General features: G+C 38.2%; 2 protein-coding genes across 2 annotated transcripts in view; both read right to left on the bottom strand.

Annotated features, from left to right (window-relative positions):
• The window catches only part of LOC142980689 (dynein axonemal heavy chain 1-like), a 51,912-nt gene extending 47,921 nt beyond the window's left edge, over positions 1-3,991 (bottom strand). Inside the window, exons 1-7 of the mRNA XM_076126217.1 lie at positions 3,824-3,991; positions 3,342-3,452; positions 2,601-2,723; positions 2,001-2,146; positions 1,308-1,446; positions 901-986; positions 18-122 (exon numbers count right to left, since the gene is read on the bottom strand). Coding sequence (XP_075982332.1) covers positions 18-122; positions 901-986; positions 1,308-1,446; positions 2,001-2,146; positions 2,601-2,723; positions 3,342-3,452; positions 3,824-3,991 — 878 coding nt within the window. The remainder of the gene's footprint in view (positions 1-17; positions 123-900; positions 987-1,307; positions 1,447-2,000; positions 2,147-2,600; positions 2,724-3,341; positions 3,453-3,823) is intronic.
• An 805-nt stretch (positions 3,992-4,796) lies between these two features.
• Positions 4,797-15,054, bottom strand: LOC142980600 (uncharacterized). Its single transcript, XM_076126071.1, has 14 exons — positions 14,952-15,054; positions 13,926-14,067; positions 13,374-13,446; positions 12,674-12,776; positions 12,015-12,212; positions 11,370-11,525; positions 10,389-10,574; positions 9,994-10,152; positions 9,223-9,387; positions 8,633-8,857; positions 7,799-7,926; positions 7,146-7,244; positions 6,636-6,677; positions 4,797-5,805 (listed from the first exon to the last, which is right to left on the bottom strand). The coding sequence occupies exons 1-14, from the start codon at positions 15,007-15,009 to the stop codon at positions 5,755-5,757; spliced, it is 1,785 nt and encodes a 594-aa protein (XP_075982186.1). The 5' UTR covers positions 15,010-15,054; the 3' UTR covers positions 4,797-5,754.
• Between the last annotated feature and the right edge of the window lie 893 nt (positions 15,055-15,947).

Raw genomic sequence — 15,947 nt, forward strand, 5'->3', positions numbered from 1 at the left:
TACAGCTTAATACAAACCGTAGATTATTCTCAACTTCTCTCCGTAGATCGACCGCGAACTTGACTCTCATAGCAAACGTTTCAGGGTCATCTGCTTTGAACATAAGTCGGATACGAGGTACTCTGCAACAACACAAATAAGTTTAAACAATAATCTTATCAAAGTTTTTTTTTCGTGTGGTTAGTGGTCAATTTAGTGTCCATGTTATTCAAGCCTTTGAAAAGTCTTTGACATGGCTTGTCGACTGTTATCTTAATTGACAATAACCGGGACCGACTTTTAACGTGCCCTCCGAAGCACGGAGACGCTCAGTTGAAACCGCGCTCAGTGAAAATGACCGCGCCAAGGGTTGCTTAATCCACAGATCGTTTACCGACTGTGAGTGCAACTGTCTATATAAGCGCCTCGCACCTTCGTCCAGTCTTACAACCAAGTGATCCCAACTCACGGTTGATCAAAACATCGCACGCAAAGACTCTCTCTCTCTTCCATGCTATGAATCCCATAATATATGGTTGTGGGGTCAGCCTTCCTAATCTTTTCCCTCCACTTTTCTCTGTCCTGAACATCGTCTTCGAACACCTCAGAAACACTCATGTCTTTTTGCACTACAGTTTCCCATCTAGTTTTGGGCCGTCCTCTGAATCTACGACCTGGAAGTGAAAATTGTAGTGCCTTGTTTTTTACGTAGTCTGTTGGCCTCCTCTGGACATGACCATACTACCTCACGCTACTCTCCTGCATTTTGTCGTTGATGTCGATATCGCACGCAAAGACGATCTCACATAATATACGTAATTACCTCTCCACACGCGGAAGGTTAGTTGAACATTTGGGTTGTTGAATAAATGTGTATAGGTAAAATACTACCACAGTCCGAAGAATTTCATGTTTACTCACGCATAATGCCTCTTGGAGCCATCAAGTGCCATCACTTCCCACTTTTCAGTCTTATAATCGTAACTGAACGCTGCAACATTGGTCCACTGTGAAATTGAACAAATAAGTATCGTCAGGCAACATATTGTGGCACAAGAAAAAAGCTCGTTGAGTAACTGCGTCTCCTTTTTTAGGCCAGTAGTAGAGCGTAACTATGATGACTATTCTCAGGCCGTTACAAACGTGCGAACTACGTCGTAATGAAATGAATCATAGGAATGTGACAATGTGTAAGTGCAAGCGAGAGACTCCGATAAAATAATATGACTTAGTTCGCACATTTGAAATGGCCCGAGTATAATAGCTCATTCCGGGAGGATACCCGAGCCCAGCAGTGATGATTGAAACAAGTAATAACAAAAACATACCTCATACAAATTATTTAGATTCTGTATGATGTCACCATTAAACTTCGGTTTGCAGTCAAACTTTGGAATAAACGCTAGGCCTGGACATGGATGCTGTTCACCCTCGATCATGCCCAAGGACAGCCATTCTTCTGGAATACTGAAGGAAAAAATAACACTTTCTAATTTAATGCGTTCCCAGACCGTCGTTGGTCGTGTTTACACAAAGTTCTTTAGGACATTGCACAGAGACGGTAATATGCACGACAGGTTACTACATAAAGGCGGCAGTTTACAAGCGAGACAGGCAGGAAACCAAGGCATGATACTGCGACCGGAGACTGCGATCGTTACTTGACTTTCAGTAACGCATATGAACCATCATAATACGCAACCAGGTAATTTCGCTTGCAACTCGCTCGCTTTTTATAAAATGAAATGTGTTTGATGTTGTTCTTTAACCATCATCAAGTAAAATTAAATAAAAGTCGTGAAAGACTTTCCAACGAGGGTTGAATAGGGTTATAGAGGGTTGTTAGGAATATGGGAAGTTGAACAAACTTTGATAAATCCGTTGACAGTATATTTTTGAGAAACATGTCAACTATCCTACGTAGGATAAGGATACGACAAAGAAAGGTTCAGTCGTGAAAAAATTACTGACAAACGGAAAGACTTACGCAAGTACGATAGTTCGCAAAAATATCAACTTACCGACAGTCAAAATCTGTATTATCGAAGATCTCCAAAGATAGCTTAGGGAATGGACTGTATAGTCCGTAGTGCTCCTGGCTGGTGATCTTGAACTCCTCCATCGGCAACAGCCAATACGGCTGGATACCTAGCTCACGAAGCATTTTCTGAAAAAAAGAAACTATTATTTGGTAATCTAGCCTTAGAAGCTGTCATCAGAGTCATATTCAGAGAAAAAATAAATAAACGTCCTCCTGGCCAGTTTTCCAATCTATTAAAATTAACCAATCATTTAGGAATTTATAATACTTTTGCTTTAACTTCTTTTACAACCCCCGCACTAAGAATTGCTCATGTGTCGTGAGGGCTTTTACAAACATACAAAAAACGGACACAAAGTACAACGAAACTCGAACCAACTATTGGTGAATCACACCAATATTAAATTTGTTTCGTGTGTGGCGTGGTGACCACCTAAATTGACTACAGAAGCCGTTGCTTTATTACCACTGCGCCACGGAGGCCGAAGTCAGGGTTATTTCTTGGTCCCACCCGAAAGTTTATAATTACTACCGATACATCATCACGACTATCATTTTGAAAAAAAAATCTCAGGAATACCTTCATATTGGCAGCCAGAAACTTTCTTCTTAACCGCTCAATCTTGACCAGCCTGGGTAACTCTTTTGGTAAGACAATACTAAGAAACTGCAGTTTTGGTACAAACGTTTCAAACGGGAATTGCTGTAACAAAATACAATTGGATATGTTTAGAAACTCCGAGTATTGAAAGCGATAATGTTTGAACGAAATGTAGGTGTATTCGCTCGAATGTGCCCTTTCGGATAAGATACGTAGAGATCAAACTAAGGACTTCACGTTTAGAATCATAATCATTCGTGAAGACAATCTTTTTTTTTAATTCGGTTACAATCCGGCGTAGTCGTCGCTTACGGTACGTAAAGCACTTGTATTAATATTATGGACTTTACATCTACTTGGTAAGAAGTTAGACCGTGTCAGAAGAGCTGAATTCGCCGCGAATCGATTCGCGCAAAATCGTAGTTGTGCGTCCGAGGTACTAGGCGCCCATACATCGCAGCCACAAACTTCTCGCGAGAGATATTAATATTAAATTAATTGTCACTTGTCCCAACGGTAAAGGAAAACATCGTGATACAACCTTGCTTGCCTAAGAGTTTTTTTAAAGCAGTTCTTGAAGCTATAAAGGTCCCTTACCCGCGCACTTGGCTAGCGTTGAGGACTCAAGGCCTAACCCCTCCCTCATTACGGGAGGAGACCCTTGCCCAGCAGTGAGACATTAATGGGTTAAACTAGCTACTGAATAGTACTTATACTTACAATACTTTCATCTTCTCTATACGTGGTCCAGCGTCCGGGAGGCAGCAGAATCTTCATCCTCTGAGGTTTCGGCAAGGATACTAACGTAGGTGCTAATTTATCTGTCTTTGCCTGCAAATATATCAAAATAAATGATATTCTACTTTAACTGAATGTTTAGTGCACGTGGTCACCTCGCCGCAATAATCATAGCGCCACGTGTGTAATATATAGGGTCTTCTCATAATAGCTGGTGATATTTTGGGAGGCGATACTGCCCATGAATCTCATGTAATGAGCACGAGAATTGGTTCTGTCGTAAATTTATTTAGAAACATTAGTACAGTGAATTTAGGAATACTCGTATACAGCGATTTTTTAAAATTTCCATTGTAAAGGTTATTTTGCTTCTTAGCCATGATTATTATAACTTATGGCATTTTATGGTGTACAGGTATTATGAAAATTTGACTTTTTTCATTGAGTTTTGGAGCGAACAGTACCTGTAAAATGAGCTTCATACGTTTTTTAGCACAGACTTCCTTCGATGGGTCTTCTCTCGACATTTCGGCCACAAGTTCCGAGTAATACCCTCGTTTAGGTATTTCATCTCTCGTGTTATTGTCATACACAACATCGTGTTGCTGGATCTTTTTCCTCTTACTATACATATTTGAAACTTTATTATAATAATAATTTCAATAAATATTATTTGAATCAATCAACAAAACAAACAATAAGACGTTATGTCAAATTTTGACAGTTGAATAAAAAAAAATAATCTAGGCTGAATGTAAAAATAAGTACGTAGTTGCATAAAAACTCTTTACTACAAGTTCAATTAAATAACTATTATTCTTTGAATATCTGAATACTATAGCCAGGAAATAACACAACAGGAAAAGACAAGTCATACTATTTTACTATAGATTGCTGTCACCAAACTCAGCCGATGACATTACTTAACGCACACTGAAATATGAAAAGGAATAAACGACTATTACAAATTAAAATGACCAACCGTATTTCAATGATATTAGACTCGCATTTTGCACTAATATTTTGTGCTTTATGTCGGAATTCTATCTACGTATTTTAGTGGCATCTCTAAAGGTAATACTCGGGTAGGTATAGCTAAACATACTTCATATGGCACGCGCGCCACGCCCACATGTCCCTTCCTCTTGTGTTAGATATTGTAGGTACTACAGTTACGACCACTATAATATACATAAATTGGATCCTGTAGGAGGAGGATGTAACCTGTATGTACCTATCAATAACCTATTATTTTCGTTGTATATCTGCTCAAAGACCACAAAAAAACAGCTGTTTGCTGGCGGAAATATCAAAAAAGAACTTATATTTCCACATTATTACTTATTACCTGGTACGCAGATAATAAGTGCACAATTTAAAGAAGAAAAAATAAACAATTTGTACAAAAACAAATACATTTTATTGTCAGGCCATTTACATTGTTTAAGCTTAATTTTCAACAAACTTTTCATAAAGAAAAAACAAACAACATCTATTATAATTCAATCTACAATTTTTTTTTCACATTTATATCTTTGGCAAAATAACAGTTTACAAATATGACTTTTAATTGACTTATTAACTGAATCCTAAAAAAACTAAATTAAACTACAATAATAAAATATTTACACAATACGAACTTGTAATAAAATCTTTCCTCTACACAAAAAGCTCGATATTTGGGTACCTCACGAGCTCATTGAGAGAAACCTAATGTACCGTGTACTCATTTGTGATTCTTGAAGCCAAAGAGATTTTATTACTAGTTCATACATACTATAATGCGAAAAGACTTTTTCCCCGACCTAATATAAAAAAATCAATCAAATAAACGGTGAGGTAAAGAAAGAAAGAAAGAATTAAGTTTTTTTAGTAAAACCAGCACAGAGACACAAGAAAGATACATAGTACATCACAATGTAAAATGGTTGAGGAAGTGTCTCACGGCTGTACCAAATAGGTACCGAGATCAGCTTATGGCTAAGTTCATATGATTGTGAGTAAACAGCTAATATTGTCTACATCACCACGCGGTAACAGAACCAAGAAACCGGGCGGTTTCTCGCCGTTCAAGAAGTAGCGCGCGGGTCGTAGCGCGACGCGCGGTTCGGCGCGGTGATGTAGACGATACTAGGTGTTTACTTCGATCTTGTACCGCTCGGTCGATATATATGAACTTAGCCTTATGTCAAGTACAATAAGTGCTTGACGCTTGTTTTCATCTTTCACCCAGAATGCTAGTATTATATAGTTAGTAGCATTGTCAATCTGGATGACAGCTAGATAATATTGTTTCGATCATCTTCGATGGTTACCATCAGCCATGTCATTGACCTCGAAGTGCCTTTGCTACGCCTCGCCGCGACTAAATACAAATGCTCACGGCTAAAGTTAATTAGCCTCTCGGATCTGCGTAGTCGTATATATACGGCGGTTGAGGTTCATTCTGAAATGATTAATAAATACATATGAACATCTATACTATACTATATACTAATATACTAATATTATAAAGCTGAAGAGTTTATTTGTTTTTTTGTTTGAACGCGCTAATCTCAGGAACTACTCGTCCGATTTGAAAAATTATTTCAGTGTTAGATAGCCCATTTATCGAGGAAGGTTATAGGCTATATATCATCATGCTACTACCAATAGGAGCCGAGTACCAGTGAAAAATTTTACAAAAACGGGGAAAATTTTGACCCATTCTCTCTTATGTGACGCAAGCGAAGTTGCGCGGGTCATTAGAAAATATTATGATAGCGTATTATAATCGATCTATGTATGTTTGTAACTCTTATGAAAAAAGTTAGTGACATATGAACTTTTGGTATCTACAAAGATTATTCGTCACTGTTTTTGATGTAAAACTGAAATCATAAACATCATGCATTACTTTTTCTCACATTCCTCAGAAATCAGACGCAAGGTTGTTTAGTTCAAGTATAAAATAAATGAAGTGAACAAATATGAAGGCATGTGAGGTTGGCTATAACTGGTGACTCACAGATATAGCCGCAACGGAAATACATGATTTGTGAAAAAAAATCAGCTAGCTAATTATTATGGTTTCTAAGATACAGCCTGGTGACAGACAGACGAATAGCAGAAGCTTAATAATAGGGTTTTGATTTGACCCTTTGGGTACGGAATCCTAAGAAAAAGTAGTATATTTTTGACCTTGAACTTTTGACTTTGTCCGTGCAGAATTTCGCAAAAATCGGTTTGAAATATTAACAAATATCTGATGTACCATGCAATGCAATGATTACTTACTTGTTTTCGATTGACTACGGGAAGATCGTACACGTGCTCATCCTGAAATTTTACATAATTAATGAATTGTAAGTGTCATGTTTTTAACAAAAAGAGAAGAGTCATATTCATGGGATTAAGTTCGATACAATTTGTAACGTACTGCTCAACTCAATGCCAAACGTGGTTTCAGGGGTTTGGAGTCTGAAAGTATGTGTTTTTATATACAATAGGATACGAGAATTAATGCTTTACGATTCGGCGCAGGTTGCACTTGCCATGGTCGCAGGCTAACTGGTGTCAGCTGTGTTCGCGTTAATTCCCGTATCCTATACATGCAACGCGAGAGTTTAAATGCTATGATAGCATCTGATTTGTATGACATTTTCTAGTAAACGATAATTAGTATATAAATCATAAGCACTACTAGCGGCGTGGCGGCCTAAACCACTGCGCCACGGAGGTAGTCATTGAAAATAGTTTGATTGGCGGCACCCAGCAGCGGTACTCAGATTGGTTGTTAATACTTACATGCTCTGCTCTAAAGCTGTCGCAGTTAGGGTACTCGTACAATGGTATCTCTTGCATATCCAGCACATGTCTGGTAGCGCAGGTCTCAACTGGTGCACTCTTAAATCATAAACAATACAGAGTTTAAGTTCAGGCTTAGATTTTTATTTCGCTTTAATCTAAATACGTGACAAAGTTTGGGGCACTCAAATCTGTAGCTCGATTCCATAAAACTATCGACCAGCGACAACCGCCTAGCTATCGAGAAATTTTGTATGAGAATTTGATTAGCGTCGCAGGAACTATTTTAGCAGTACATTTTAAATGTCAAACTTTCGATACTCAATGGTATCGACTATACAGAATGGCGTTACTGAAGCGCGACTTTTTAAAGTCGCTACTATCGATTATCGATAGTTTGACATTTGAAATGTATTAAGCAATTATTTCTTACGACAACCGCTGGAAGCGTTAATCAAGTTTTCATACAAAATTTTTCGATAGGAGTAGAAAATTCCGGTTGTCGATAGGAGTAGAAAATAGCGCTACTTTTCTTACAGGTCGATAATTGATTTTTTAAAGAATGTAATAAATAAGTTAAGTACATTCAGTGAATTACGGCGTCACAGTTTTGGGGTAGAAAAGTCAAAGATATTTAAAATAGTTGTTTTTACCTGCTGGCAGCGCTTTTGTCTCTTTCTTGAGCATACAACTACGATGCTAATAGTCATTATCAATAGTAATATACCCACTAACAACGGAATCCAGAACTGAAAGTGCTGAACAATTTCTTCGTCGCTTCCTGAATAAAATTGACAAAATATAAGGTCCACAGAAAACATTTTTCGCGTAAATATCACATTTAGAAAAAAAATAGGTATTTGCTGTTATCAAATATGTACCAGGTACCTATGTATCTATATACAATGGCGCTGAAATACTTATTACTTTTTTCACTCTTACCACAAACTACTTTACTATGCACGTATACCTACTTTGCCTACTAATAATAAAAAGCTCAAAAGCTTGTTTGTTTAAACTTTCAGAAACTAGCTGCTTCGAATTGAAAATATATTTTTGAGGCGGTAGTCCATTTATTGAACGAACTTAGCTACATCGCATTAAAACCGCTCCCGGTGATTAAATTGCTGGCGGGAGTTTTAGTTTGATTAAGATGCGAGTGGTTTAAATTGGCACCTCCCACGCAAATGGTTGCAGGTTTGAACCGGAGGCAACACACCAATGACTTTTCGGAATTATGTGTGTATTACAAATAATTATCACTTGCTCTAAAGGTGAAGGAAAACATCGTGAGGAAATCATGCATGCCTAAAATTTGTTAAATACATTTATTGAGGGCATGCAAAGTCCTCAATTCACACCTGGCCAGCGTGGTGGACTCAAGGCCTAACACCTCCACGTTTGGGAGGATACCCTTGCCCTGCACTCTGCAATGGGCCAGAAATGGGTCATAAAAAAAATGTTTATATCAATCGTAGGATACTAACCAATGCTACGTGATGTTGGTAAAGAAATTTCCGTCGTTGTAGTCAAAAAGTCAATTTTATTGTACTTAGTATCTTTAAAGCTGAACATAACATGAATTTGTCCAAATGTTTTCATCCTAAGAGTTCCTTGTTCAAGTGCTATACTTCTTAAACTGCATATAACTTTTGTTTTGTGGTGCTTTTTCCTTAAATTGTAGATTATCGTAATGTTGTCTCTCATAGTCACTGAAAATTAACACTTGTTATAAGATTCAGTCAGGATTCAGTAAATGAAAGTTAATCAAAATGAGCAGCGCGATTTTCCACAGTCGGTACTATCGAGTAAATAAAATGTACCTAAACTATATTTTAAAACTAATGTCTGGAAGGGTTAGTGATACAAGGGCGCTGAATGGATCTTCATACAAAATTTATCGATAGCTCCATTATTAACAGTCAGCTTTAGAAGTCGAGATTATTTCATGCAACACCTAATCAATAGCTTATTAACAGGAGCCATTTTTGACGTTATTTTATACTTCAAACGAGAAGCAAGACTCGAGAGTATCGAGAGTAGGAAGTCGCACTTCAATAGTAAGTATGTTTGTTACCTTTGCCTTCAAACTTCAACTCCCCTATGGTTAAAGCCTTACAAGTCAGTTTCAACTGTTCACCATTGTAATATTCGTAGTATATGTACTTATTACCATAATTTTCATGCATTTCTACTGATACGTTACCCTGCGGTATACCCAACATGATCAACTCGCCATGGTCTGAAAAAACAGATAATGACTTGCTTACAACTATAAATTTAACGTTCAATCAAGTTTATTTTGCAAGATTTTAAAAGAATGGCTTTAAAGTGGTGGTTTTTGCCGCAACAGCGACATGGGAGACCGCTACCGGAGACTGCGACCGTTACTTGATTTTAGATAATAGCCACCTTTACACACACACTCTATCGTACGCTCTTAGGAGCGTGCAGGATTACGCGCGGGAAAGCAGCGCGCTCTTCGCTCTCGATTTCTTTCTTTCTTTTTCTCCGCGGGTTTGACAGATGAGCGCGGCGCGTGGTTTTTCCTTTCCCTTTACACGCGCACTCTTTCACACGCGATTATTGTTTCATGCACTATAGAGTGTGCGTGTAAAGCTAACCAAAAGAATCATAGGAATGAACGCACAGCCCAAACCACTGGACATATCGGGCTGAAATTTGGTAGATGTTATAACGTAGGTTAAGAAAAGAATTTTGATCTGGACTACCCCCAAAGGGATAAAATAGGGGATGAAAGTATGTATGAAAATTTTGTCCTAAGTCACAAACATCCGGACGAAGTCGCGGGAAAAAGCTAATTCATGTAATAAATTAAAAAACTTACTTGTTAAATAATAAGCGTTAATATCTGTGAAGCCCAATTGGACTTCTTCCACCACATGAGTTGATTCAGAAAAATGGCTAGAGACTGCCAAAATGATTATCTTTTCGTTCTTTAATTTTTCTGTCTGATTGAAACGTAGATTGAGTGATGTATTATTCTCTAAAATTGGGTAGATATATATATTATATTTGACTCGTATTTTGCAGTAATAATTTGTGCTTTATGTTGGAATTATATCTACGAGCTTAAAGTGTCATCTCTTAGGTTAGTACAAGGGTTTAAATAGCTGCAAATAAATTTTGGTGTAATAAAGCAACCATTGGAAGCGAAGTACCTAACCACAAGAAACCCGAGAGAAACATCGGGGCTTAGCTACTGAGTATTAAAACACTTACCAGTCTTTAAAGTAGCCTCAGGTAAATCTGTTAAATCAACAGAATCCTGGTAAATTTTAAAATTTACCTTTAATGTAGCATTTTTAACAGAGTATGCTAATTTGTAATATATTGCAGTGTTGTTTCCACGGTTCATCCGCGTTCCACGGATTATAATATTATCGTTTATGGTAAGAGTTATGATATCTGTAATTCAACATTTTAGTTAGAATATTCATATAAGATTTGTTTCATTCCGCCCTCGATAGTTGGAAAGACGATACATCTTTTTTGTCGAAACTGAGTTATATATATTACCGGAATCAGTAAAGAAAGACGCACCAGCCCATATTTTTTATATTTTTCTATGTCGCTTCGTTAGGGCTCCTAGGCACAGTCCCGGCGGCATTTCCGTCGGGTGTGCGGGTGTCATTTGTTCCTAACATTCGAGCGATTGATTCGAGCATTTAGCTCTGCGCGGCATGTGTATGTGGCTATTACAGTATTAAGTGCCTTTACACACACGCTCTTTCGCGTGAAACAACAAAGGAAAAAGCGCGCGCTGTCAAGCCCGCGAACGTTTTCATCACGGGCAAGTTATATCTTGTGTGTAAGGCACCTAAAAGCTCCGCGAAATAAAACGCTTTTGTGTGCAATTTTTTCTATACCTGTTTGAAGATAAAAATATTTCTATCTCCGTTTCTATTTCTGTTAGTTTGTGTGTTATTGTTTGTAAGTGGGTCTTTTCAACTTTTGGGGCAGCGTTAATGTCCGATGCCTAAATAAGTTACAGTTAGAATATCGAATAAAATTTACTGTGTGGAAGTAAATGGAAACGCCGGGAGGGGCAGACACTGATCATGTCGCCGAGGCCTGAGGTCGCCGAGGATTGTACTCGCGTCCTCACGTCTCTGCCTACTCATAAGAGAAAAAAACATACCTACATAAAAGTGCGCCGATTGTATGTATGTATGTAAGTTACAGTAGCAAAAGATGACTTACCGTGTTTCCTTTTTAAAATGAATTTTAGTTCTAAATCAGTATTAAGATGTGCTTGAGAGCATCTGCAAGAGCAAAGCATTTCAGTGTCGTTGTGTGTTCTTAGTAATTTAGTGTTTACTGAAATTCTAGCGTAATTTGAAATATTCTGGAACATTTCTGTAAAAGATATATAAAACAATTTAAATTTTTACTTCATATGCAAAAAAAAATAATTTCAAGAATAAATGGAAACAAAGTCCAATACCCGCACTTGGCCAGCGTAGTGGACACAAGGCCTAACCTCTCCCCTCATTTGGGCGAGGACCCTTGCCCTGCAGTGGGACAGAAATAGGCTATAAAGGACTTTCTCTCTGGCTACGCTTATGGGAAAAAAGCGTGTTATTATGTATGTACTAGAGGCCGCCCGCGACTTCGTCCGCGGGGAAACCTTTTCCGTGTAAAACGCGATCCCGCGGGAACTCCGGGATAAAAATCCTATGTGTTATTGTGGGGCTTCAGCTATCTACATTCCAAATTTCATTGTAATCGGTTCTGTAGTATTTGCGTGAAAGAGTAACAAACATCCATACATACGTACATACATTCTCACAAACTTTCGCATTTATAATATTGGTGGGATTTTCTAATGTAAACTTAAAAACTTACCATCTAGCGAGTTAGCGTATTCATAGTTCATGTATAGAGTGCAATAGCTTGCATATGGGTTAAGACACGCCACTTCAACACGTTCGCCCTCGTTGTACTGATACTCGGCAATATGACGCGTCGGTTCGCGCTTAGTATCTGAGGCAACACGTCGAGTTGGTAACACTACATCGTTCACGAGAATCATTTGTGTGGGTTCTGCAAAAACAAATCCCATCAAAAACATTTTGTAAAAAATTGTAAATAAATCTCTAGACAAAGTTAAGCCAAGTCTAAAAACGACATGTGTCGACGCAACGCAGTTGTGGCGTGGAATGCGTCGATCCGTTGCGATGACGCGGCGCACTGACAATGTGGCCTTGCCCTAATAGTCAGCTTTACACACACACTCTATCGCACGTTCTTAGGAGCGTACAGGATTACGCGCGGGAAAGCAGCGCGCTCTTCGCTCACGATTTTCCTGGCGTGCTTGACTGCTGTGCGCGGCTCGCAGCCTTTCCTTTCCCCTTGTACACCATATATACGCGCTCTCTTTCACGCGCGATTGTTGTTTCATGCGCGATAGTGTGTGTGTGTAAAGGTGCCTTATCGCTATGCGTTAAGGAGCTTAGAGTTCATAGTTATAATTCCCGCTTCTAATAATTAAAAAATGTACTTACTTGCTCCCACGACGCGTACTTTAAACCTTATAAGCTTGTCTACATTTTTTTCATTTATTTCACAAATCCAGACATCACTCATATCGTCTGTCACATTGTTTATCTGCAATTAATAGAATTAAGATTATAATTATATACTTAAGTCTTACAAGTACTATCTTTTTTCTACGTCTGTGTGTCCATTTTTATTTTTATTCCTGTTTTTTCTTCTTATTATTTCACAATTTTTTCGTCGTTTTTGTGTATCAAATTGAAACATCGCTACACAATAACGCGTTCCGGCCGCGCGAATTGGATAAGTGCTCACCCACGTTGACTTGCGGGCGCTGTGGCGGGCGCGGTCACGAAATATTACACGTCACGTTATCAGTTTGGAATGCCAAGGTGTTGGCTGGAACGCTCGTACTTGGGGCGGCCCGTTCCATCCGGAGTCTGTTTTTAACCGCGCCTCAATGGAAATTCAGTTATTTGAGTCGGCCATGAATCATGATATTATTTTGTGTGTTCGTTGCGTTCCGAGCGAAGGAGAGTTGATAAACATGTTGAACGCTCTGGAACAGTTGACGCGCGCGGAAAGGCAAGGATGTGGTTGACCTTAACCACTGTGCCACGAAATCAGTCAAAAAAATCTTTGACGAAAACCTGACAACGATTTTGCAGAGCGTGTGGAGACCCCATTAATAATTTTGGCATTACTTACTTTTAATTCGGAATATATCCCTTTATCTACTAATTCTGTCTCGAATTCTGTGCCATAGTAAAAGCTTCGACACCTAAAATTATAAAATGTATGTTATTACAGCATGCAGTTGATGTCGGCGATGTTGTACAAAATGGCTAAATGCGTAGAACCTGGCAGTGCTCGGGCGGTTCTTTCAAATAAGTTTTTATGGATCATAGCAAATTACATACATTAGTCTCTGACCACAGGCATTGTGGGAGCCTCCTCGTACATGTATTTTTATGCTTGAAAGGAGCATATAATAGCAATACTACGGAATGCTTGTTGCAATGAATATTTTCCATATTTAAGTTAGTTTTAATACATCCGTTCGATTATGTGTTAATTTTCAGTATTTATTTACTGTACAAAACTTATTGTTCTTAATGCCAAGGACATTTTCTGCCACTGTACCTCAGGGTGATGCAGAGATAATAAATTATGATTGCTCTTTCTTAGTACAACATGGGTACGTAATAGGTACAGATAGAAGGTATACGTCAATTCATTCGTAAATAAAATTTAACATACTTGAAGGAATTAAAATGCGTGTCTTCGAAAAATAAATTAAAATTTGTTCCAGGTTCAAGATCTTGCACACCGGTCAGTTCAGTCACCGGCCGGCCGTAATCTTGAGACCACGTCAAATTTTTGAAGAAAATTTTGCGTTCATCTGCAAGTTAAAAATATATTTGGTGCCTTTACACACAAGCTCTTTCGCGCGTCACCTGTCAAACCCGTGAAGAAAACGTGAGCGTGAAACGAAAAGCGCGCCGTCTTTCTCGTGCGTAATCCTGTACCTACGCTCCTAATCACGCGCGAAAGAGCGTGTGTGTAAAGGCACCTATTATTCCAACAGGTGTGGTTGTAAAACTGAATGCTAGTCTCCTGCTTTAGAAACAGAAACAACTCTATCGCCATGGCGATTAGCGGACTATAAGGAAGACAAGGCTGAGGTCATAAAAAAAGAGGGTTATAGAAACATAATATATATGTATTTTTTACAGGCAATTCCCGCACTAAGAAATGCTCTTGTGTCACGGGGATTTTTACAAACACACAAACAACAGAAACTAGGTACAACCAGACCTGAAGCAACTATAGGAATCGTACAAATATTTGTTCCGTGTGTTATGACAGTTATCACTGGATTTTGCGGTAAAAGAACACATCATCGACATTATGTCGAAAGCTTGTGTACTGGAGGATTCTTTAAAACAGTTCTTGAGGAATGAAGAATCAATGAGCCGCAACCAGCTTTGTGAACTTAGCAGTCCGAGTGTTTGCAAAAATAAAAGTGAATAAATATTGTTGGACAACTCACACACGGTTATTTGGTTCCAAACTAAGCAGAGTTTCTACTATGGTAACCCAATAACTGATAAACATGCTTATATACTTCTTAATACATACATTGACAACCAGGCTCAGAACAAATACTTGTGCTCATCACACAAAGATTTGTCCCGGGTGGGATTCGAACCTACCACACGCAGCGCTACGGTTATTACGATTAAACGTGAATACAAATAATTTTAATAATAAACAAATACTCACTCGTCCCTCCTTGTACAAACGAAGGCAAACAAAACAAAATCATTGCTATATTAAACATATTTCTCCATAAAAATCAACTTTAATTAACATAAAAGACGTTCACTACTACAGGAAATACTATTATTATAATAGGTTGTTAAATGACACTGGAACCGAATAAGGAAATTGCCTTCTTATACTCATAAGTCATATGAATAATCTACTATTTATTATTGAATTTATAACCACAACTAGCTGATCCGCGCAACTTCGCTTGCGTCACATAAGAGAGAATAGGTCATAATTTTCCCCGTTTTTGTAACATTTTTTACTGGTACTCTGCTCCTATTGGTCGTAGTATGATGATATATGCCTATAACCATCGATAAATGGGCTATCTAACACTGAAATATTTTTTTAAATCGGACCTGTAGTTCCTAAGATTAGTGCGTTCAAACAAACAAACAAACTCTTCAGCTTTATAATTTTAGTATAGATTAATACAAAATATGTAACGGAATCAACAAAATGACTTAATAATGCATATTATTTTAATAACTATATAAGGATAAAATATTACATAATGTATTTCGAATACGTGATTTTAGGACATTTGTAGGTACGCGAGGCAACTATGCGCGATAGCAAGATTATTTACATCGGAAAAGGGTTTATGTTAATCAATCGCTATTTTTTAAAATAAAAGTATTTTCGTCTTAGTAATTATACTAAAAGTACCATTTTCTTAAAAAACCTTTTATCGCGCAGTGGTTGACGCCATGGTTAGTGGTCAATCTGGTGTCATAGACGTGCAAGCCGCCCGAAGGCCTTTGACGTGGCTTAACGACTGCTATCTTGATTGATAACAACCAGGAGCGGCTTGATGCATGCCCTCCAAAACACAGAGACGTCCAGTTCAAATACTACTAGGCGGTCACCCATCTATGGGTTGACCGCGGCAATGCTTACCGACCGGTGAGCGCAACTGGCTACTCACGCCTTAACTGCTGTCTGTAA

Source organism: Anticarsia gemmatalis, chromosome 18 (genome assembly GCF_050436995.1).
Source record: "Anticarsia gemmatalis isolate Benzon Research Colony breed Stoneville strain chromosome 18, ilAntGemm2 primary, whole genome shotgun sequence".
Classification (NCBI taxonomy): Eukaryota; Metazoa; Arthropoda; class Insecta; order Lepidoptera; family Erebidae; genus Anticarsia; species Anticarsia gemmatalis.